At 37.7% G+C, this 25,521-nt stretch overlaps 1 protein-coding gene across 15 annotated transcripts in view; it reads right to left on the bottom strand.

The window, feature by feature from the left end:
- The window catches only part of Setd5 (SET domain containing 5), a 78,751-nt gene that overhangs the window by 30,200 nt on the left and 23,030 nt on the right, over window positions 1-25,521 (bottom strand). Inside the window, exons 2-20 of one of the 15 annotated variants that reach the window (XM_026788079.1) lie at window positions 19,226-19,412; window positions 18,200-18,424; window positions 16,436-16,483; window positions 15,870-15,940; window positions 14,605-14,797; window positions 14,227-14,332; window positions 13,693-13,901; window positions 13,296-13,354; window positions 12,487-12,665; window positions 11,551-11,589; window positions 9,029-9,271; window positions 8,385-8,533; window positions 7,884-8,001; window positions 7,079-7,188; window positions 6,347-6,596; window positions 5,648-5,731; window positions 4,352-4,609; window positions 2,713-3,033; window positions 2,093-2,335 (exon numbers count right to left, since the gene is read on the bottom strand). In XM_026788079.1, coding sequence (XP_026643880.1) covers window positions 2,093-2,335; window positions 2,713-3,033; window positions 4,352-4,609; window positions 5,648-5,731; window positions 6,347-6,596; window positions 7,079-7,188; window positions 7,884-8,001; window positions 8,385-8,533; window positions 9,029-9,271; window positions 11,551-11,589; window positions 12,487-12,665; window positions 13,296-13,354; window positions 13,693-13,901; window positions 14,227-14,332; window positions 14,605-14,696 — 2,460 coding nt within the window. In that variant the 5' untranslated portion in view covers window positions 14,697-14,797; window positions 15,870-15,940; window positions 16,436-16,483; window positions 18,200-18,424; window positions 19,226-19,412. Of the gene's footprint in view, window positions 1-2,092; window positions 2,336-2,712; window positions 3,034-4,351; window positions 4,610-5,647; window positions 5,732-6,346; window positions 6,597-7,078; window positions 7,189-7,883; window positions 8,002-8,384; window positions 8,534-9,028; window positions 9,272-11,550; window positions 11,590-12,486; window positions 12,666-13,295; window positions 13,355-13,547; window positions 13,589-13,692; window positions 13,902-13,996; window positions 14,133-14,226; window positions 14,333-14,604; window positions 14,798-15,869; window positions 16,484-18,199; window positions 18,425-18,579; window positions 18,676-19,225; window positions 19,413-25,521 lie in introns of those variants that run through there. The other 14 variants (XM_026788081.1, XM_026788080.1, XM_026788084.1 and 11 more) reach the window with 14 other exon arrangements.

Raw genomic sequence — 25,521 nt, 5'->3', positions numbered from 1 at the left:
TCTTGTAGACCAGGCTGGCCTCGAACTCACAGAGATCCGCCTGCCTCTGCCTCCCGAGTGCTGGGATTAAAGGCGTGCGCCACCACCACCCGGCTTCTTTTCTAGTTTTTAATACTCGTCAAAAAAGCTGTTAGGATTCTGCTGTTCCTTAGGAGGAAAAAAAGTTACAGAGGGTAGTGGCAGCACATGGTTTTCATCTCAGGAGGCAGAGGCAGAGGCAGAGGCAGGCGGATCTCTCCAAGTTCGAGGTCAGCCTGGACTACAGAACAAGTTCCAGGACACAGAGAAACCCTGTCTTGAAAAACTAAAAAGTTAAAATTAAAACAAAACCCCAACATTATAATTGTGTATATGGTTCTATGTAGATGTTAGCTGTGTATACTCATGTCTATGTAGATGTTAGAAAACAATGCTGTGGAATAGTTTTCTCCCTCCACTTTTACCTGGGTTCTGGGGATGGAATTCATGTTAATAGGTGACAAATGTTTGCCCACTTAACCATCATATCAGCTTCCTGCTATTACTCTTAATGAAGAATTGAGCAATGTAGGAAGACTGGGTCTCAGTTTTGCCATTTTATACGTAGGAGTTCTACCACTAACTTTAACTAGTAAATCATGTTTTATTTTTTGTTGTTGGTGGTTTTCTTAATACAAGATTTTGCTATGTAGCAGGGACTAGCAATACAACAATCTTCCTTCAGCCTTCTAAATGATGGAACAGCAGGCATGCACTACCATAACAATCACCATTGGTTTGTACAGCAAACCATTTTCCTTTTTAGATAAGATCTTCAAGATCCAAGACAAGTCAGTTGATCTGAGTGACTTGGTATAAGCAAATTCCGTACAGACCCAACTCTCCTTCATTACCTAGACAAAACTCCTACAGTAAACAGCTATTTGAAAACTATTGCTATTTATGACACCAAGTTACTTATGTTATTGTATCATGCAAAATCCCTTTGACAAGGATCTTGTGGTCAAATATCTCAGAATTTCTTCTACGTGGAAGTTTCTGACACAAAGAACTTTATTTAGGTAGGACGTGTCAATTAAGGCTTCTGCAGTGTGCTACTGACTTAGCAGCATTGCCCTTTCTTTATGTAGATGCCTGCAGCAGTCCTCCCCTTCCACATCCTCTGCCATTTTGGCTAATCCTTCATTTCCCCAACTCCCAAGAACTTATGTTCTTGGGAAAAAAGAAAACCTTTTAAGGTTGGAGGAACTAGGGAAGACGTGCCTGGAGCTGGAGACTTCATCACATCAAATAAGCTACATGCAGCATCCTCATGAATGTGGTGCCAGAGGAGGGCAATACAGACACTGAGGGAGGCAGCCTGAATCCAGATCTGAGGATTAGAGAAAAGGGTATTCCAGGGAACAGAACTCTACCTATAGAAAGAGCTAATGAAGTATGCCTTATGTTTCTGAAAAAGCATTTTAAGTTTGAAGAACAATCTATTTCCAAAACAACTACCAAACACTGCTGTTACTAGACCCAACCAGAGAGTCACAGAAAGGCAGACAGTCTTTTACAGCATGTTCCATATCTCTAGGAAACAAGAAGTCTAACCCACTGTTATCTGATCAAATAACAGGAATTATGTCAATTATGAGATGATTTTTTTCCCTCTAAACTCCTTCAAGAAATAATAGTGACTGATTACTTAGCTACAATCATAATCTTGTCCATTTTTATGGCTACATCAGTGCTTTAAATATTTGGGGCCCAATATCACACAATAATCACAAATGGCCATGCTAACCAGTACCACAAAACCATTTACAAAATACATCCCTTCTATCAGTTGCCTTCTACTCTCACTCAGTAACTTGTAAAGATTCCTGGTAAGGTAATACCGAATAGTCACAAATTAGAGCACCAAAATGCAGAACACATTCCATCTTGGTCATTGTGGCTCCTGATGCGTCAATGTTCATGTGCAATAACTAACAAAATATAAACTGATAGTTATCTTGAGACTCATGAGCAGCTAGTTATGTAAAACACACCACAACTATATGCATCATCTAGTATTGTAACATATTTTCATCCACAGGAAGGTGAGCGTACACATACACACACATACCTTCTTACAGGAGCTGAATGTGCCATCAGGCAGAAGGGGCCTTCGGCGCCTCTCAGGCATAAAGGGTGAGCCAAAGCGAATGTAGTGTTTGGGGGTGGTACAAATTAATGGGGAATGAATAAGACCCGGTAGCATGTTGAGGGTTGTTGCCAACACAGTTGGGTCAGTGGTGATACGTAAAGGACACTCAACAGGACATTCTTGCTTCTCTGCTTTGTCATTCAACCATTCTGTAACTAGATACTAAGGTTAAAAAACAAACAAAAAATCATTAATTAACACTGAATAAGTAACAGCCATAAGGAGCAGTAGTGTAGTTCACAAAGACAAACCTCATCTAAAAACTAGAACAGATGCAACAACCATTGTGAGAATGTATGGTTTCTTTACCCTCTCTGTGCTCACAAAGAAAGAACACCTTCAGTTACCAGTATTTAAGCTCTGTCTATAAAATCAAGTGAACAAAAAGTAAGTAGGATGGTTTCAGCTTTCAGCATAAATGACTTTTATCTAGAATGTTCAATCTATAATTCTAAGATTATTTCTTTTCTGGGGACTTACTATACACTCTTATTTTACTAAGACACTCCTTGTCTGACTTGATTTATACTGTCACTTACCTTTTTGGTTTTAGGGTATTTAGATGCAGCACGGATGACATGTGATCCAGTAGCTGATACCACAGTTGGTTCAGACCCCGTTAACTGTCTGTTCTCTCCTGAACTGTCTATGTTTCCAGCTTCAGGAGGAGTTACTGAGCTGTTATTTCCTCCTTCATCCAAGGCAGCTTGTGAAAGCTCTGCCTGCTGTGCAATGGCCTGCTTCTGGCGTTTTAGTCTTTGGGCTGAACTGGTCCGGTACCGAGAAATTCGACTCTTCGGTCGGGGTCTAGAAGGCTTAGCTGGAGGTGGTTTGGGGATTGGTTTTTCTGCAGCTACATCCTGTAACAACATGAGAGACAAATTTTACTAGAAATTTCTCTTCTCTTTTCCGGAAAGAATCTTGCAGGTTGGCCTCTAGCTTACCTTAGATTCCCAAGTGCTGGGATTAGACAAGCCACCTCTTAACCAGCATCAGAAATTTCATACCTGTTTCTTATTTAGTCTATTTAAAGCATTCTAAATGACAATGTTGAGAAAGAATTTATTGTCATTTTAAATGTAATCTTTGGGGCTGGAAACATGAATCAGTAATTATCAGTACTGGGTGCTCTTGCAGCAAAGACCTATTTCAGTTCCTAGCACCCACATAGTAGTTCACAACCTCCTCTAACTCCAATTTTAGAATGTCACCTTCTAACTTCTATGGGCACCAGCCACCCACATGTGTACATACATACACACATGTAATCATTCACACATAAAAATAAAAAAATCTGAATTGGGTATGGGTGTCACATATCTTTAACCTCAGCACTAAGGAGGCGGAGGCAGGCAGAACTCTATGAGTTCAAAGTGAGTGCAATCTACAAAGCAAGTTTCACGCCAGCCAGGGCTTACAGTGAGAACCCGTCACAAAGCAAAAATATTTTTTTTCCAGTTACAAGATTTTTTATATATATATTTTTTTTTGAACAAAAATTTTCGCCTCATCCCCAAGCAAAAATATTTTTAAAATGTAATCTTTACATACAAAACTTTTTTGATTAATATCACCTAAATAGACTGCAGATGAACATCTGGCTTAGTTACTTCTAATAAACAAATAGAAAATAAAAATAGATCAGAAGTCAGTTAAAGGTAGCTTTAACTTTTTTTTTTTCTTAGCAGGAAAGTAAATTCTTGTTTCTTTTCTACACCCAAGTTTTATGTTAAGCCTTATTGTTTGTTGCTAGGTCAGGGAAAAAACAGTCAGGCTCATCATGAGAAGACCCTGGGGGGCCAGACATGTTAACTGGGCCATTTAGACTGTCCAAGAGAGAAACCCAACATTTTGTTTTCTTCCCTTGGGGACAGAGACAAAGCTAGGTGAGGTCTTCTGCATGTTCAGCACACATTCTCATACTAAACTACACCAAGCCCAGTCCCCAAACCAAATGATCCTTGCTTTTCTGGGAGACTGTTTAGAGCTGAGGCCTTTTATTATTCAAATTTTGACTTCACTTGCACCCCACAAATCAGCTGCTCTGATCAAAATGGCTTTACTTATTGTAATACAGAGCCAAGTTGAAAATACTAATTTTTACCATTCTAAAAAAAAAAAAAGAAAGACAACTAATGTTCGTAGTAGACACAGACTGTTAAGAGTTTTCTCTCTTACCCCAGTGTGGGAAGACCTCCTTGTATTCACACCAGTGCTCTGTGGGGTGCTTGGGATGGCAATATTTGAAACAGGGTTGCTAACTTCAGACTCAGGAGCTGTAGTTTTTGTCTCTTCTCCAACGGCTGTCTCTGAACTGCTGGTAGTAATCTCTATGTCTGAGCTGCTCTGTTCTACAGGCTGATCCCGCCGTTTCTTTCTTTTTTCTAAATTTTCAAAAGCATGCATGATGGCTTCTACCTTCCTATCTTCCCGAGTCTAAAAAAAGAAGGAAGGTTCAACTAGAAGCAGGTCCAGGTGTTTTATAAGTATCAGTGGAGTTTATAACAACTTATTCAAGAAAGCATATGCACTTTTGAACTATAAGACAAAATCTTAAAATTTTGTTTTAAATATAGGAAAGAATTATGAAACAAAGCAAATCCAAAAGCTAAATATTTTAAAACCAGCTGAGCTACTACCTTCACAGGTTTAGTACATAAATCAACCACAACCAATACCTATCTTATTTTCTGAGCTCAAAAACAAAGCAAACTGTCATTAAGCCTTTTCTAACCACAAATAAACACAATTAACAAACTTCTTTAATTCATTTGACAGAAAAAGTATTATGGCTTAGATGTGAAACGTGCCCCAAAGGCTTGGAACAAGTGGTAATTACTACTGTGAGGTTGTGGAAACCCCAGGACTGGAACCTACTTGGATGAAGCAAGCCACTAGAGGTGTGCCTTGGAAGGGTATATTCTGTCTTTGGCCCCTTTACACTTTCCTTATCTCTGCTCTGGTAGTAATGAGGTAAGTAAATTTTTTTATTGCAATGGACTCCTGTTGTCCTATTTCTGCTTGTTACCAAATCAATGAATCCAGCAGACCTGGACTGAAACTTGTGAGACTTAAGCCCAAGTAGACAGGGCCTCCTTTATGTTGTTTTCCTTAAACATTTCTGTCATGGAGATATAGGGCTAAGAGAGGTGATTTTTTTCCCCCATCCTCCCAATAATTTGGGACTAAAGTCAAGACCCTGTGCATATTGTGCAACTTTACTATCACTCGTTCTACTTGATTTTGATTTTTAAATATAAAACTCAAAACAAAGCAAGAAAACTAATCCAACAAACTCTGGTCTTTGCTGCCAAGTTTTAGGGAAATCCAATTGTTAGAAGGAAATATCATAAAACCACTGTAAGATAGTTACCATAAACTCCTGAGGATGTGCCTACATATAGAAAAATGAAAACTATAATGATATCTACTTTATGGTAAACTCCTAGAGTTAGGAGAAACACAGAGACTTACCCTCCTGCTATGAGCTGGGCTCTCCTGGTCATCTGTAGGCTCATCTTTTTCTTCTTCAGGTTTTTCTTCTGGATTGTCAGCTTCCTTTAACACAGAAGCACTATTAGATCATACTCAAGCTCCAAGCAACATCAACCTGCTTTATTCTGGCATCATTACTTCTCCACCCCTTTCTATGCTCTAAGCTAGGAATTGAGCCCAGGTCCTTATACATGATAAGTAGAAGGGCTATGAGTCAAAGGATGCTTTATTGTTGTTCGTTCATTTATTGAGATAGGGCCTTACTACACAGCCTAAGCTGGTCTCAAATTCAAGTCACCCGGCCTCAGCCTTACAGATGCTGGGACTCTATGTGTGTAACATCATACCAGGCCTTGAAAGGATAGTTCTTGATATTATTACAATTATTAGTGTCTTTTCTTTCGTTCTGGGACACATCTCATGTTTTGTTTCTCAAGACAGGGTTTTTTGAGTAACAGCCCTCATTACTGGAGCCTCTTCCTCCTGAGGGCTGGTATTAAGGGCATGCACTACCATGCCTCGGAGTAGTCTCATGGTTCTTAATATATAAAGTGAAAAGAAAACTCAAGTAAGTATATTCATGCTGATGTGAGTAACATTAAATGTTTTAGTACAGTATCTCTAAAACAATACACGGCAACCTGAGTTCAGACACCCTGACTTGGCCAGGGAGATTACCTCATGCTCACTGGAAACAGTTACTTTTTCTGAAACTTCTTGTGGTTGTGGGTTATGATTCTCTTCTGGAGTCTCATTTTGCTGCTCCATTTCCAGCTCTTTCCGCCGCGCTTTTCTACGTCTGGTCTCTGCTCCAATAATGGGAAAGCTAGGAGGAGGTGGGAGTGGCAATTCTGCAGCATTGGGATTTCTTTTTTGTATAGGGCAATTCCGGTTTCCCTTGTGACACGCACAGTCCACTTTGTAATTACTGTGCCAAAGAAACAACCAAAAGTGTCTCAATATTCTTGAAAAGAGAACATTATGGCATATTATCCATTCGCTTTATTAAAACAGTGTAGAAATTTCCTGTTATCTTTGAATAACATAGAATAGGTATGATACTTTCAGTAAATATTCTGTTTCTCTGTGTATCTCTTGTAGTCTATGTACAGAAGTGGAAAGAAGCAAACCTCCACCAAATCAGCCTACAGTTTTATTTTTGAGACAAGGTCTGGCTGGCATGGAACTCCCTATGTAGACCAGGGTGACCTGGAACTCATAAAGATCCACTAACTTCTGCCTTCATGTGCTGGGATTACATAACTTCTAGGCAGAAAATACATTACTCATGAAAAGAATAGGCAGAGCAAAAAAAGAGGGGGGGGGGTGAAGAATTGAAAACAGACTTCTTGAGTTAAAAATCTTAACACTGTCATTTATTCAGGCTGGTAAAAGTTTCTGATGTCTTACCAGTTACTATATTCATAATCAAAAGCAATAGTGACTTCAGCATCCTTGGTGATAGCAGAGACAGCATAGATACACAGGTGAATCATCCCATCTGCAATCATGTGTCTCACCTGTGTGAACAAGGTATCAATAGGTTTGCCTTTAAAACCAACTTTTCCATAAATGGGAAAAGTCTGAGCCAAATGATTTCTGCCCATTTTGAGTACTCTATTATTTTATTTAATGCTATCATTTCATTTGAAATTATTATATAGTAACAAACAATCTATTAGACTTCTTCAAAAGAAAAAGCCAACAATGTTACAAATCAGGGTAAAATTGTTTTATATCTTAAAGATCATTTGCATTCTGCTGGAGAATTACAATTCCTTAGCCTGCAAACAAAGCTGTTAATCTTATTGCACTTAGTGTGAATGCATCAAATAATGAATTTTAGAAATGTCTAGAAATTCTCAACACTGTTTTCCATAATCTAGAAGAGTAAAGACAAATGACTTGGCTGGGAATAATGACTACCACCACCACATGGACTTTTTATTTTTATCCAGTAATATTTATAAACTTCTTATCCACTTTGTCTTAATTCTTAGCAAATACAAACTTGTCTCTTATTTCTGTCCTCTTTAAAGCAATGTCCTTGTCCCATTTCCATATGGCACTACACTTCTGTTTATTCACCACTGCATTTAAAGATCATACAACTAATAGCTACAGACCTTTATCTGGGTGAAGTTTTCAGACTGTTTCTTCAGTAAACGTGTCCTTTGTGGTTCCACTGAAAGGGATGTTGCTAAAGATTGCTTACCTCTGCATTTGGTGTACATGATCTCCTGATGAACCGAGCATCATTACCGAAAGTACGAGCATCCACACACATCTCTACACCATTGAATTTTGAGTAGAAGAGCACAAAGGGATATGGTCTAGGGATACAATTAAAATTCCTGTAATTCTCAACACAAATAAAAGGCCACCCCACGACTACAAATGTGAATCATATGCTGACATAAGAAGGAATAGTCATTTGCAATGCCTAAGCTAGAAAACACCACAAACTTGTCTGCTTTTCATTTAAGAATAAACACAAAACAAAGAATGCTGGGCTTGGAAAGGAATCATCACCACTTCACACACTAAACATTTTGCAGATTTATTAGCCCTTTCAAAAGTACCAATGACAGACAGACATGGGCTTATTTGAATCATTAGCTTTTCCTCAGAATCAAGTAAGATGATTTTCATAGCAATACTGACTGGTCAGCCAGAATCATGCAAGCCCTCAGTGTTCAATGAATGATGTTCTTACTTTTTGAAGAAATGCCCATTGACCTCAAACTGTTGTCGTAACATGACTTTCCCACGATATTCTATTATAAGAGTGTCCAAAGCCAAATCTCTTGCGGCTCTCAGGATTTTCCGGTGCTTTTGAACACGAGTGACTCTCCCCAGCTGTAACTGAATAAAAACAGAACATTAACATTTAAGAATAGCAACAGCAATGTGGTCAGCATTTACAATGTTTTCTAACTATTGAAAAGGCACCAACATTTTCAGGTTTTATCTGTGTGTTATAGCTTGGAGATCAGAAAATTTTCATTTTTGACATAGATCAATTTCTCCAGGAAACATGTTCCAACTGGTGACTCCAGAAAATGCAAACTTACAATGGCAGTAGAGACCTATCTACTTAGATTAGCTCCCTATGAATCTTTTGTAATTCCAATCTAGGCTGCATAAGAAACTTTCGCCGCCATTTATTAAATAAAGACAGTTCTAAAATATGTACCTAGACAGTTTAGTTACTGCAATCTGATTTTGGACAAAGATGATCAGCAGGTAGTAAGTAGTTCATTTGTTATTCTGTAAGGAGCTATAATTCTAACCCATTCTTGTTCTTTGGGTATTAAAAAAATCTTGATCTTTAAATGTCTTTAATGCTTTAGTTCTTACCTGCATTTGTGAACCAATTACTGTATTATTACAGGCCAGTTCAGTCTTATTAATAGTGTCTAAAATAGCAGGTTTGCCAACAAATTCCTTGTTAGAATGTAGATGTTGTTCGAGGGCATTCTGTACATCTGCACTGTACTGATTAGTGAAAGCTTCTTCATACTGATCAGTCCATAGTCTTATCCGATTTTCCCAGCCCTCAGTGGTATTTTCATCTAAATTCTGTGCTTCAGAGGGAGAATTCTGTAGAGAACAAAGATCAAGTGAATTAGTAAGAGACCATTCATAAATATGGAGGAATGCAGGATAAGCAAGGTACTTGTTTTCAATTAGCAATTGGTGTGGTATAAGAGCAATGGACTAAGAATTAGGAGATTTGACTTCTGTTACTAATGAACTGTGAGTTCTTGAACAAATTCAAGTGAGAAAACTTATCTGCCCATTTATAAAGTGAGAATTTAATCTAGTCAGTATTTTCACTCATTACTGGCTTCATGATCATTTTAAGTCATAAAAATCAATTTTTTTAAAATCAAGATTTATGTCAAATTCCTAAAAAAAATTCAAAAAAGCAAAAACGATCTTAGGTTGTTTTAGTGTATAAAATTTCAAAATGGATTAATATTTACTTGTGTTAGAATAGCACTATAAACGGTTTGTCTTTGTATTAAGAGAATGGTTGTTTTTATACCATCTATTAATTTCATTAGCAATACTAGTTCATAATCTTACCCACCCACAAGAAAAATTACTATTTGGGAACATTACCAAATGTACTTTGAATAATGTATTGTCATTCTATGTAATTACCAGAATTATTTAACCAAATGTGTTGAAAAAACATCGGTTAACTTGATTGTTTTATTTTTAAGATTTATTTTATTAATGTGCATGTGCCACAGTACTCCAGTGGAGGCAAGAGGACAGCTTGCAGGAGTTAAATCTCTCCTGCCATTTTGATCTCTGGGATCAAAGTCAGGCTGTCACGCTTGGCAGAAAGTGGCTTTACCTGCTTAGTCACCTTGCTGTCCCAAAACTACTGGCTAAGAGTTGTGTCTAGTACAAAAGCTCTTGACTTTGAGTTCAAATGCTGTTTTCTTCTATCCATTCTCCTAGGTAATAGCTGGATATTTAGTAAAATTCTCATTAATTGTGAGAACAAAATTTAATAACCCAACTTAAAATAATTAAAGTAAAACCTTTTTTTTTTTCTATTTAGATTTTAACATATACCTATGAGAGTGAGCTGAAACTAAAAAAAGTGACAGTTTATGTGAGCTTTTCTGAGAGCAACAGATGGCTTTCTAAGGTTTTGAAACTCTGGAGCTAGTTCCAGTAATTAGTTGATAATAGAAAAAAGGATTTACAGCTGAGGTCTACAGTTAGCCCCCAAATTCTATGTAGGATTCTTCTTAGTAAATGAAACAAAATGAAATGACCAGTTAAAATGAATTTGGCTACTCGCAGAGATCTGTCCCATTAAAAAAAATAATAATTATAAATATTTTACAAAATATAGCTCAGGCCTCTGAAACTCTGTGGTTGTGAAAGTTGTCTCCTATTTACACAAGAGGCTAGACCTCCAAATGTTAGGTAAAATGTCACTTGATATCACCAGTCCATCAACTGGTGCTCCAAATAAATACAAAGTAATTCCAATACAACAAGTTTATCCTAACTTAGTCACTGTTTATATAATGGCTAATTTAGGACATTAGGAATATGAATACTTAAAAGAACCAAACTACAACTTAAAATTCAAACTAAAGATCTTGAATCCTAAATTTTTGGGAGGTATGAGAGCTTATAAGTAGACAGGGAAAAAGATACAAGAAAGTACAACCAATTTTCCTCCATCCTGTTAACTCTGATAAAACCACCAGTACAACAACAAACAACAAAACCAGCCAGTACCTAAAAAGGACATTACTTCTCCATTTTCCAACACCTCCCCTCTCTCTCTCAAACACACAAAGTTACATAAGCCCAACTATTTGAAAACTAGTATCATATAAATCTCTTCCAAACAGATATGCCAAAAAAAAGTGATATTTCAACAAGACTAGCTTATATTAACAGCAACAATTTCCTGCTAAGGCGTTATCCTTCCAAATGGTGATTCAGAGCCTACATATTGTCTGGGAGCATTTAAAAGAGAGCCTGGGGTCATCAGCAGAAAAACCTCACTCCAGAAGTTGAAGCCAATGACAGAAATACTACATACTCGCCATGTCAAGTTGGGAGCGTAGGCCTCTTAACAAGCCTTATTTGTTAAAAAAAAAAAAAAAAAAAATGTAACTTACCCCACCACCACAAAGCCAGCTACTGAAACAAAATGGAAATTTTTTCATAAAATAGCCAAGAAAATCCACTTTGGAGAAAAGCTCTATGAAAACTGACTGGCAATAATTACAAATTCATGAAAAGCAGACTACAAGATTCTCAGATCAATGTCAGGAAAGAAACCTTCCAAAATGCAAGATCAAATATAAAACACATCGTCAGGGAAGGTTACCCCTTACCTTCATCCGTAAGGACTTCCGGGATCCCTCTTGAAATGCCTATCCCAAAGAGGAAAACAAGTAGAACAAAACAATACTTGGTACCAAGAATGACAATGAGACTAAAAGTAAGGCACTAACTAGTACTCTAAGCTGTCTTGTTTACTCTGTGTAACCAATACAATGCAATACCGCAAACTATGATCAAGAAAAGGGACAGTTAAAAGGCTAATGAACAGATATGAATTCCAATACTTTGGTGGAACTAGACAACTAATAGATAAGAGCATGCACCACAAATACTAAACAGACTCCTGACACCAAGCAGGAATTATAATCCTTAAATTGTAGATTACTAGTTTTGAAATTAAGAAGGAAACCAAGACCAATCCCCTTTACAAAGGGTGGGCAAGTGGCCTGGGAGCAACCAAGTTGTTGTGATGGAAAAGAAAGGAACAGAAAACACTAAAGATTTCTTCTGGAGACCTTTTATTTAAGAGTATAAGAAAGTAACCAAGACACTAGGAAACTTAGACCATTCAAGAGATGTTTTCTGAGTTTTGGTGTTGTCTTGTCTAGCTACAAGGACAAACAATAAACCTAATGACATGAGGCCAGTCATATAACCAAGAAAAGAAGTTCAGATTGCTCTGGGGCAGAGAAGTAGGGAGATGTTGTAAGAGAGTGGAAGCCTAGACTTGAAGTTACAACTCATGGGATTGTACTAGGTAGGGCTGGAATTCCATACCTGGGATGGTAGTTGGAGTAGAAGAAACTGAGCTTATGATGAGAAGAGAGCTTGGTCTATTTCTACATAATATAGATTTTTGAGGGAGAAAAAAGTGGCCAAACACTGGCATCAAATTTCTCAAAAAAAAAGAAAAGAAGCATACTATTGCTCAAACATTTGAGCTATTTCAGACATACTTCTATTCAAGGTATTTTTATACTGCATACCTTAATCTTCTTCGTCTTTGGTGCTGCACGACCCTTTTCTGGACTCTTTTTCCGCTTCTTGGGTTTGGTTCTTCTAACAGTTAAGGTGATGCTTGTAGGTGTGTGCTGTGTTGCTGTGTACAACACAGTGGAAGGAGAAAGCTCCTCATCCCAGCTTTCTGTTGCACTGCTATCCCCACCTGAAAAAAGATTTCACAGTTCAGGTACTAACATTAACTCCCTTCCTTCCATGTGCACATCTAGTGAGTCATTATTTCTACTGCAACTCTGCATCTATACATCAATATACACCCCATCTCATCTTTCTTCTGAAAATAAGATTTTTTTTGTTGCTTGCATTAATTATAAGATTTACTTTGTATTCCATCTATTCCCCCCCCCCAGAGTAGTCTCTAGATTCTGTTATTTTTTAACTATAAATGAATCACTTTAAGCCAGGTGGTGGTGGCGCAGGCCTTTAATTCCAGCACTTGGGAGGCAGAGGCAGGCGGATCTCTGTGAGTTTGAGGCCAGCCTAGTCTACATGAGCTAGCTCCAGGACAGGCTACAAAGCTACAGAGAAACCCTGTCTTGAAAAACCATAATAACAACAACAACAACAACAACAACAACAACAACTTTAAAAAAAGGAATTTATTTTTGGTGTCTACAAAGAATAATTAGACTGTTACAGGTCTATTATTTCTAGATAGAGCTATACAGTGGCTTTATGGGAATTTCTTTATGTGAAGATAGTTATAAAGTATAAGAGAACATTTAAATCACAAACTATTTAGTCAAAATGTGGGTTTAACCCACCTTCTGCTCACCTGATATGTTGTCCTGCTTCCGCCGATGAAGTCTAATAACCTTCCCCCTGCTCATTCCCCTAAAGAGGGAAAATAAACTTAAAGTAGTCCTTCCAGCAACATGCAGCACATCACATCATACACGGGAGAAGTGTCTCTGCATAAACTACCCCCTCCCTCCCACCTACCAAATGTTTCCAGGACATTAAATTTCATATCAAATTCAATAGCTTTAACATCAATCTCTCATTCCTTGTTGTCAGCAATTCTCACCTAGTGCAGAGAATTCGAGCCAAGGAGCACTAAGGAATCATCTACATTAACAAACACAAGAAAGAATACTTTGAGCTTTTCCCTACTGATAAGAAACCCTAATCCCAGCAACCCAGGTTTGAATTTAAATGGAACAGGATCTTACCTGCACTTGTCACAGTTGAGAAGGAAGCCATCCTGAGAAAGACCACAAGGACACCAGGTAGGAACAGTCTCTCCTTCAGAGTTCGGGCTGTCTCCACAGCGTTCCTCTACGGGCGACGGCAGGCCATTCAGGTCAGAACGAGGGATGATCGTCTGGACAGGGGGAGAAGCAGGAGGTGTCGGAGGAGGAGGGGCTCCGTAATTATGATCCTGAAAATAAGATTTTTTAAATCAACAGTGTCCAAACACTGGCCCCTCTCTCCCCTAAAGTATGGTACATATGGAAAGAAAGAAGAAAGTAGTACCCTTGTTTTTTGGCTTCAACCAGGAAAGTGATAAAACAAAATGCCAAGGTCAACTGGGACATAAAAACAAGAACAATGATGCAGGGCTAGACGTCCGCTGGAGGCAGGGAAGTGCAAAAGGGGCAACTTCGTCATGCTGCATATAAACATTTCAAGAAAGTCACAATGTATAAGAATGGATTACACTCCAGGAAGATCACTGCTCTGGAGAGAAACAAGTGCATACTCACAGCATAAGGCAGTCCTCGACACCCATGCCTCTGAGTGGTCCCATAATTATGAGTGGAATACACGCTCTTCTCATTAACTGCTGGACTAGCCTCCACAGATTCAGGGCTGCACAAAGGCGAAAAGCAACGCATGATAGCATAACACCTACTCTTCCCTTAAATTAACAGTATTTCTCCCATCCTAACCCCTTCTCTTTCCACAACCACCAGCCACTAGAATAAGAAAGAACTTAGTGAAAGTCTGTTTAACATAACTCGGCCTATAAATAATAGTGTTATTGAATGTGGATTTGTGTGTAACATGAAGCCAGTACAGGCAGATGTCTCAAGGCAGGCACCTGGGATACAAGGTGTCCCTAATGACAAACACAAACGTACCAGCAGAGCGGGGAGTTTCCCCTAGAGAAGCCACTCTGGGCTGGTTTAGACTCAGAACTATTCTTCTTAATTGGATCTCTTAATACTTCCATGAAACCTCACATGACATTTGCAGTGAGTGAGATGATGAAAGTGCCTTCTGCACTGCCCCAGGGACCAGGCCCTCTTCCATTCACTACCAAGACAGGATACCCTGAAGAAAGTACAGGCAAAAACAATGGCATCTTATATTTATCACACCTCGATCTTGATGAACCCCCAAATACCTTTCACATATTAGAATTTCTCATCCACCAAGGACATGCAAGCATATTCAAGGACACAATTGTTTAACAGCTGCATGGTAGTAACAAAACTTCAAAATAGTCAAAACTGAACTTGTAAGTTAGATTTGTTTTATGCTAAATAGTAACGGTGGCTACCATTATGAATCACCTGTTATTTGGGTCTACCATTTATTACTTCATTTAATATCCATGATTATTAAATATGGTAAGCAGCACTTCCTTTTTACAGAGGGAAGTGAAGCTGAGGTGGTGAGATCACATTTCCCCCCAAATTCATATGCTGACAGAGTCAGGATTTGAAATAAAGATATCTGACTCCAAAGCCTCTTTCTTTCTCATTATGCCTTCCTTGAAAGCAAGAACAGCATTTTATCTGCAAACTATAAGCAAGGACAGCATTCTATCTGTAAACTGTATTTGAAGCCTTTACTAACCAGGCTCATTGAGAAGCTTGGGTTAGTTTTGCTTTCTGATACATCCTGGGAGAGTAGAAAATAAACTGCCCAGGCATTTTTTTAAATTAAAGAACCAAATACACTTACAGTGATTAAATTTAACCTAAGCTATTCTTGATAATAAAAAGGCATCCATAGCAAAGGAAAAAATAGGTTTTAGTGAAGGATAAAATAGGTTTTTGTTTATTTACTTCAACTTTACTTGGCTAGGTTTTATGGACTTTTGAGGAAAATTAAGGAATGTAATTGTATAACTTGGCAGAAGTGAAAATGGATTATATTTAATGTATTTCAATTAGAACAAAGATTTACCCATTAGCAACTCCAAGGCTCAGTGTTAATGCAACTCCAGAGATCTAAGAGTTTTAGGGAATCAATTCAGTTTACTTCAAATAACCACTTGTCTGCTTTAAGATATACAAAATACACAACACTGAGCAGGAGTAAAGCGTGCAATTCAATGCAGCACATTAACTGTTAAGTGAGGGATAAAGTAAGATTCTGAGATATGTATCAAACTCACCTAGTTTTATGCTCCACAACTGTGAGAAGGGGTCTTATTATTAACAGCAAAGGTCATTTCTAGGTGAGGAACTTAAGACATAGGAAAGTATTCTCTGTTAGTGAGATGCATGCACTTTAGTAACTGACAGGGTCTTCAAAATGGGAACTGGCAGTGGGGGTGGCTGGGAGGAAAACATATCAAGAATGCAGGTCAGTATTCTTGAGAAAAGGATGATCTGAACATGGGTCACTGAGATAACTGGCTGAGTATTAGGAAACAGGTAGTGTTTCCTAAATGAAACCAAAGGCAGACAAGCATTAATAAAATGAAGGTAGAATTTAGTTTCTATGATGGACAGTTAAAAGAAAGTAATGGATTTATATATTGTTATTGACTATGCATGTTACTAGAAAAGTAATCCAAAGGTTTGTATATATTTTTAGGTAGGAGATTTTATACCATTAAACACATGGGGTGAAATAAGAATTTATTAGAAATGAATTCTTTGTGGGACTGAAAAAAAATAAAAGTTGCATGAAATAAAAGATGGCCATGGAGATGGAGCTATGTTGGTTATATCTTACCCATCTCCAAACTGGGTAAATATGTACATATGCACTTCATGTGCAAGTCTAGGGAATAAAAATAAAACGTATATTGTGGAGGTTAACAGGCCATCCTACTGCTCAGTAGTATGTAGTCAAGCACAGCATTTAAAATATTGCCATGCATGTCTAATCTAACATTTAAACATATATTCAATGAGGAAACTTTATAAAGTCTATACCAGTTAGGGATTAAATAATTACACATTGATATACAGTGATTTTTATGTATATTTTAAAATACAGATTAAAAATTTACATTATCAAGACCTGGGAATATAGCTCAGTGGTAGTAGAGTGCTTATTTAGCCTGTTTGAGGACCTGGGTTCAAGCCTAAGGATGGCAAAAAACACTACACACACACACACACAAATGAGTATTAGGATTGCATGTCTTTTATTAGACAACTACTTTATGCAAACAATTATTTCTTTTTTTCTGTGACTAAAATGTTGTAACTGTTGGGCATACAGAGAAACTGGGCTCACAACAGATACAGTCTATCAATTACGTTCAGTAAACAACATGCAGCTTGCCACTATAATGCCACTTCTTAGAAAATAACTGAAATTCTGTAATATAAGAGATGCAAAGACCTTTTTTTGTTGTTATAGTTAGACATTTTCCTATAAGTGTGTGTGTGCGTGTTGTAGAATGTAAACTGCTAGAATCAGAGTTAATAATCTCATGAGGCAAGGTATAAGTTTCTTCCTTGATTAGATATGTTGCCTTTAATACCAGGTTTAATCTTAACAGTGCTTAGAACAATGTTAGGCATGATGAAAGACAAATATCATTAATAATTAATAGACTAGCAATAAGCTAAACATCTGACATTAATGCCCTTTGTAAAATTGCTCAACAAGAAATGTGAAATTGGTTGTGATCATAGATAGTATCAGAACTTTGGAGACACAGGAAGTCTTAGGACATGACACTACAGTCATAGTACAGGCCAGACTGCGTTCATTCTTGCATTACTCCTGGATTCCCCAGTACATGCGTGCAGCTACTGTTATACTTTGAAAGAAATATTAGTTCTAAGAATAATTGCCTTGGGTCTTTTCCTCACCTACCAATTTCAAACTTACTTGTTTAACCTTTTTATTTCTCATAAATATTAATGAGTCTACTTAGACATCATTTGCTAATATTGTAGTAAGTTATTATTTGACTTTATAAAGACCCACAACCACTATACAACTGAGTTGGCTATCCAATAACACAGGAAGACGTTTAAGTACTTTTAGGAAAGAGTTAATATAATTGGAAGTCTCAGCTAATGGCATATAACTAAATCTTGGCATGCAAAAAGCAAAAAATAAACAAACAACAAACACACCACCCCACAAAACCAAACCAAACAAAAAAAAATAACAGTAAAACAAAACCTCTACAATAAAGACAACCAGCCTTTCCTATGCCCCACCCCCCATTGTTTTAAGGGAAGAAGCTTAAAAATAGTCTTTCAATTTCAGACTACCCCAGAATACTATATATTACTTCCTAGGGTAGTTTCATGTCTTCCTCTTTAAGGAACCAAATAAACAGTCAACAGTAGGCAGCTTTATGAAGAAATACACATGCTCTTTAATAATATCCTCAGTTTTAAGGAAAACACTATGAACAAGGGACGCCATTCAACCCAAAATTCTGGAACAGTTGCTTTGCTTTGCTGAAGGGGGAAAGAATTCCCAGGGACTGAAAATGGCAAGAGAAACGGGAATTAGAGCAACACCCACCTCACTCAAGAAGTGGCTGTGGGATCAAGAGTCTGAACTGGACCTGAACATATTCAAAACACCAGGATTTTTCCAGCCCAGACCCTAATCCCTGGTACTGCCTGGAATAGACTTGGCTTCTGGGGGTGTGCTGCCCCCTAGGCCCCTTGGGTCTCTTTCGCTGGACTTTCACATCCTGGTGTAGTGCCACTTCGTCTTGAAAGGTAGGGGGCTTCCACTTCCTTTCTGTAAGCAAGGAAGATTGGGTACAAGGGAGGTAAAAGGACAAGAGGGGGGAATCTGTGAGCGGGGGCAATCTTGGACAACTTAAAAGAGAAGGGATACAAAGGCTAAAAAATTTTAAACTGAATAATATATAAAATTGTATAATGAAGGCCTACCTCCATTGTCATTTGGCATTTAAATTCTTCAAGAACTGAGTCTATTTTAGGGATTGGGCTTTTCGACAAATTCTGAATTCCTAATGCTGCTCTTAGCTGAAAAACAAGTTTGGTACCACTGACTTTGAAGGTCCTCTTTCTAGGCAACGAATATTGTAAAAACAGATGATACAGCTCTTCATGTCTTCTACCCCAGAGTGAGCTGGTCAAGCAGTTTACCCCACTTTCAGTCCCTTTACTCTAGAATAATGTCAAGTACATAGGAAGAGGCCTTCAAAGAAAATCAGTTGGAAAGAAAACCTCCTATCTCTCTTATCAGAATCGTTAACTCTTTAGAAGGAGGTGATACACCTACTTCATTTCAATCTTCCCCACCCATAAAACAAAGAAAAAATGTAACTACTGCTTTGCAACTTTGATTATATTTATTATTCACCCAGAAATCCCTCCTTTAAAGGTCCTTTCCTCCCCCTTCTAATTCCTTTGTCCCTCCAGCTTGGGGGTGGGGGAAGGGCAAGCCTATTGTTTTCTGAAGTGGGATAGGTTTTAATTAAAAAAATATTACATATAACTTATGAACTGCCCAGAAGAAATCCGTCCTCACACAAACTTGAAACAATACTATTATCTAGGAAGTAGCACTTACTCTGATCCAGCAGCCATATCTGAGTAGGATGTATCTGGTGTGGTGACTCCCAGAGGGATTGCAATGCTCATGACGTCCAAGACAGCAGTGGGTAGAAATCACGGGGTCCAATTAATGGAGACTGACCACTCAGAGAGTGGGGGTGAGCTGCAGAGCCTGAGCCAACATGTTACGGACATGAGGAATCCTGCCACAGAAAAGAAAAATAACCACTGACCAGAGAGTTCTTTAAATTTATCTTAAACGCTACAGGATATTTTCTCAATGTTTGAAAGAATTTTTTGGTATGTTTATGCACAGTGTATGCATATCAAGTATGTAGGCGTGAGTGCACTTGTGTATGTACATGGAAACAACAGGGCTCTGGATGTCTTCTATGGCTCTCAAATCTTATGCAGTATTTTGGCTGGCCAACAAGCTTGTTGCTATTTATCCACCGAATCGCCTCTCTAGTCCTTTGAATAAGGTTTTGAAGAATAAATCTAGTTTACTTTGTACTCTAATTTAGTAATGATCTACAAATTTCTGTTTTAATTATTTTCTGTTCAGTCAAAGCAAAAACAATGGCCTACCAGGCTCATTGACAACAATCATGTGTCATTAATTGTCCAGCAGACAGAGTTTTCTAATAGTCTAGGATATACCAAACAAGCCTTAAGATTCAGGGTGGTTATCAGAAATACCCTAGCTTTATTCCTTTATAGTTCCATTTAAACTTTTCCCTAGATAATCAATAGAAATAGCTTTATCAACACTCAAGATATTTCTTCTAAAGTAAACCTGACAGAGATCAATTAGTTGTTTATATTTGATCAGATAGCCATTTCTATGCATGGACTTATTTTTTAAAAATGGTTATGAAAAATGAAAAAGAAAAAAAAAAGAAAAAATGTGTTTATGTATACGGGTGTTTTGTGTACCATGTCTGTACACTACATGCATGCAGTGACAACACAGGCCAGAAGAGGGCACTGGATCCCCTCAGGCTGGAATTTCAAGACAGTTGGGAGTTGCTATGTGGGTGCTAGGTATTGAGCCCAGGGTACTCTAGAAGAACAACCAATGTTTTTAACTGCTGAGCCATCTCTCTGGCCCTCCTATGACTTAAATAGTCTTAACTAGACTTGGAGCAAGATGTAATTATCAAAAAAAAGTCTTTGTGCAGCAATATACACCGATAGATATGAATAAAAACATAACCACAGGGAAAGCTAAACATGTGTGGGAGCAGAGGATATACAGAAATCTGTACTTCCTGTTCAATTTTACTATGACTTAAAAGTGTACTTTTTCTGTCTGAAACGTAATAAAAACTCTAAACATTTCATGACAAAGACAAGAGATATTTTTGCATTAAAAAGGGCAAAGAACATACTCTGATTTGGTAGCCATAAATTGGTATTATTTAAGAAGAAAAAATTCATTGAATAGTAAATAGGAAAAACAATTTAAAAAATTTGGAGATAAAAATAGAATCTGCATGATTCACATGAGCAGTATCATAGTAGTATAAAAAGAGCCATTAAAGCATGAAACAAACATTTTAATGACAGAAGTCAATACTGTCAAAGACCTAGGTTAAAAAGGGTCTTATGCTAAGACAGGAGGAAGTCAAATAATAATCAGTCAGGCAGTGGTGGCACATACCCTTAATCCCAGCACTTGGGAAGCCAGCCTGGTCTACAGAGTGAGTTCTACAACAGTCAGGGCTACAGAGACCCTGTCTCAAAAACCAAAAAAGAAAGAAGTCAAATAATTATTAATACTATTAAAAATAGCTAAATAAAATGAAAAGTATAAGATACTAATTGAATTGATTCAGGAATTAATGAAGATTTTAAAACAGATTTGAGACGTGTGAATTTCATTTTTATAAATAACACACATTAATGTGTCTAAGAGAACTAATTCTGAGTGGTGAATCAGTCCAAGATTTAAGACTGGCTAACGGTTATTACTTTTGCACTGTTAGTTCATAAAGCTACCACAGCTATAAACTACAGTATTTTTCTGTAGGACCTGGCCGTTTCAAATAGGGCAAAATACCCCTTCTCTTCCAACTCTGGGTGACACTGTTAGACTGAAATTGAAATACAAACCAAGTCAACTTTCTTATCAATTTATCATAATTCATGATAGATGTGACTACTCCACTTGCTGTCTTTGGACCAACTTGCAAATAAATTAATGCGCCCCCACCCCCAGTAGTCAAACAAGTATTCTCAAACACCAAAGCCATTGGGAAAATGACATAAAATCTTCAAATGACAAAACAAAGAGACAACCTACAAATAAGCTCAAAGGGCATACTGAAGGATACTCCCTCTAATTTTAGTACTGTTAGACAAGTTGCATTAAGCCTAGAAGTGGCTTGATCAGATAACCAGAATGATCATAACCTGACTAGTTAAAGGAATCCAAATCTGAAAAGGCCTTTAAAAAAAAGAAATTACTTGATCCTTTGTTACAGTCACCACTAGCATACATTCATAAAAATAAATATCCATCCAACCACACATCTGCAGACACACATACATACCTAGGTTGATAGCTAATTATTTCCCCTCTGACAGTTTAACTTGAAAAAAGATATACTACAAGGCAAAAATGGCAAAGTTACTTCAGGCAGTGCCTCCTTTCAAGAATGAATAAATTTGGCCAGGCACATCTTTAATCCTAGCCCTTAGGAAGCTGAGACAAGCAGATCTCTGTGAGTTCAAGGCCAGCCTGGTCTACAAAGCAAGTTCCAGGACAGCCAGGGCTATACAAAGAAATCCTGTCTCAAAAAAAAACCAGAAAGAGCCGGGTGGTGGTGGCACACGCCTTTAATCCCAGCACTCGTGAGGCAGAGGCAGGCGGATCTCTGTGAGTTTGAGACCAGCCTGGTCTACAAGAGCTAGTTCCAGGACAGGCTCCAAAACCACAGAGAAACCCTGTCTTGAAAAACCAAAAGAAAAAAAAAAGCCAACAAAACAACAACAACAACAAAAAAAAAAAAACAAAAAGAAAAAAAGAGAATAAATAATTCTATATCACCTAATAAAATCCTAATATAATTGCTGAGTGTGGTGACACACCTGTAATCCTAGCATTCAATAGGCAGAAGGATCAAGAGGGGCCAGCCTGGACTACATAGTGAGACCTTGTTTCAAAGGTAGTGGTGAGATCTTGTACCAACTATCTGGACAGCTGATACACATCTGTAAGAAACATTTCTCTTCATAAATTCTTTTCCCTCTTGTCTAGCTTTATATAACTATACTACTTTACTACTGTTTACTGTTCTGGTGAAGGCAATTGTAATAGGCCAGCTTGACCATATTGTTCTAAATCATGTTTCCACAATAATGAAGTTTTGTTTTTAAATCTATTTATTTATTTATGTTTATGGCTGTTTCATCTGTATGTACACCTGCACACCAAAAGAAGGCATCAGATCCCATAGGACTACAGTTATGAACAGTTACTGCGTGCTGAGATTTGAACTCAGGACTTCTGAAAGAGCAGCCAAAACGCTTAACTGTTGAGCCATCTCCTCAAACGAAGAGGTTTCTTAATTCAAATTCTAATACAAAAATTGTCTTTATTATAAATAGTCCCTTCCCTGAAAATTGGTGTTAAATGCAACTATCTAAATGTTAATTGAAGAACTTTTACTAGATCATCTATATACAATCTTTTTTTAAAATTTATTTATTAGGTATACAGTGGTCTGCTTGCACGCATACCTTCAAGCCAGAAGAGGGCACCAGATGGTTGTGAGCCACCCCATGGTTGCTGGGAATTGAACTCAGGACCTTTGGGAGAGCAAGCAGTGCTCTTAGCGGTTGAGTCATCTCTCCAGCCCCTATAACACTTATCTTGTGTAAGAAATCAGATACTTACTCTGGTTTATTAAACTTATACTTAGATCTTTAACCTCAGGTTCGGAGATGTGCCCTGGAAAGAGTATAAAAATTCTCTAGACAAAATAATTTCAAGATATCATTTACTCCATTACTCAAAATCTTTCCACCAAAACATAAACCATGGGCAGGGATTTTTACAAAATACATTTTTACCCACTGCTGTAGTTCTAATGGCCAAATACTGTCTGACACAATCAAGAGGGATCAAGACAACATTTACTAAGAGAACTCATCATGGTAATCAAGTTCAGCATTTACTAAAATTTAAAATACAACAAATGAAAAAGGATCTGGGGAGTAACCTTTGACGCTCCCCACCCCATTATCTGACAATAGCTCTTAAGACCTAGAAAAAGCTGAGACACAAATTAGTATACTTAGAAAAACTGATGGGCTCACTAAGTACAAAATGGAATCCTATAGATGAATGACAACTTTATTTTTGTTTGCTGTACTGCCTTGTTAATCACTTTACTTTCCATTTAGCACCAAGCCTAACCCTTTAACTAGCATGCACCATTGTGTACAAAATAAACTACAGACAGGAAGGAAACGGCCTTGATTTCCAAGGTGATGGGATACTGTATCAGGCTGCCTTTCTCTTCCCTTCAAATCAAAGCTCTCCTGTTTCCCAAGGGATTCTCAAAGGTTTTTTTTTTTCTCTTTTCTTGGGAGTTTGTCACTTACCATCCCCAAACTAAGTAAACTAAGTAACTTCCTTTTTTTTGAAAGTCTCTGTAGCCCAAATTAGCCTTGAATGGCTCAACCTCCCAAGTGCTACTACAAGCATATGCCACCACACCTGACAGACCACTTTTCATCAAATACCAGATTTACTCTAGACAAGGGCTTAGCTAAATAAATAAATAAATAAATAAATAAATAAATAAATAAATAAATAAATAAATCCTAAATTGTGACTCCTTTCTTCTCATTCCATTCCAGACAATGAGAGCAGGGTGTGTGGGGGAATCAATTCTCAATTCTACCTGTGGTCAACTCCATCAATTTTCTACATTCTCAAAAGGAAAGGAAAACAAGTAACCTGGAAGATTTGGGGAAAAGAGGAGGAAGAAAGGGAAGAGGTAGGTGATCAGTAGTTCTTAAATTTCAGTATTTTCTCTACACAGTCAATAGTATTGGCCAGAATGAGCTCTCCATACCTGAAATATTAATAGGTCATAAACACGGAAAGAGAGCTGTTCACGAGTTACCAATCAGAGGGCATGCACTTTACATTTATATTGTGGATTTCGAATTTTTAAAAAACTGAAAACTATTCCCCATAAAAATATTTTTAAAAGCATACTCAAAATTAAAAAGTGAAAGGTAAGGAGATGACAGTAAAAGGTATAAAGTAGGCCAAGACTTCAGCAGTAGCAAATAAGAGTAAGGACAGAGGCCAAGTAAAAATGTAGTTTCACTCTCCCAATTAACAACCCAACAGATCTACAGAATACTGGATCCACAAACAAACCCGGCTTGTCTTCCAATACTGAATAATCTTTTGAGAGTCACTATTTATATGTAGTTTCTAGAATTTTAAGAAATTTCCTAAGAAATACATCAGACAGGTGAGGCGGAAGCAGCTGGGAGACAAGAGACCAATAAATAGCCAATCCAATGAAAGAACCGCAGAACAAGTCTGCTTTAGCCTTCCTGTGAAGAGGACTGGCAGGAAGAGGAGTGCCGCTTCAGAAAGAGCAGGCTTCAGACAGTCTTTGTACTGAGGCTGTGGACCTTGGCTACTCTCCCAGAGATGATGCAATCCTGATGAACAAGATCTGCTGCCAGACAAATGATTGTTAGCAGCCTTTGCAGACAGCAACTCAGCCAAGAAGCAATCTCTGATCAGCTCTCCATGAGCCACCAGAATGTCAAATTTCTTCAATTTCAGTCTCTGATAAAATAAAGGGAATATCCCGCCCCACACACCCCAAGCCCTTTTCTTAGAATGTTCCTTTGTCTTCTCCCACTTTCTTTTAATTCATTTGGATTTACAGCATCTACTATTCATAATTAAATTTAAAATGAAAAACACATTTTTACTTTGATAAACAAAATTCTTTTAACTTATTAACAACAGTATGTTTATTATTGTTATCTTCCTCAGTCTCCTAAGAAAAACCTGGAACATAATGACCTCATAAAGTGAAAATTGTTATGAAATCTAGTATCCAATTATGAAGTACAAAAGTAAAAATAAACATTTAATTTAACCTACAGCCAGGAGTATATTTTGTATTTCTGGAATTATATGGAACTCAGTACATCTTGCTGGGCGGAGGTGGTGCACGCCTTTAATCCCAGCACTCGGGAGGCAGAGGCAGGCGGATCTCTGTGAGTTCGAGGCCAGCCTGGTCTACAAGAGCTAGTTCCAAGACAGGC

The sequence above is a fragment of the Microtus ochrogaster genome, unplaced genomic scaffold (genome assembly GCF_000317375.1).
Source record: "Microtus ochrogaster isolate Prairie Vole_2 unplaced genomic scaffold, MicOch1.0 UNK1, whole genome shotgun sequence".
Taxonomy (NCBI): domain Eukaryota; kingdom Metazoa; phylum Chordata; class Mammalia; order Rodentia; family Cricetidae; genus Microtus; species Microtus ochrogaster.
Note: the sequence above shows the minus strand (reverse complement) of the source record. Positions and strands in the feature narration are given on the sequence as shown.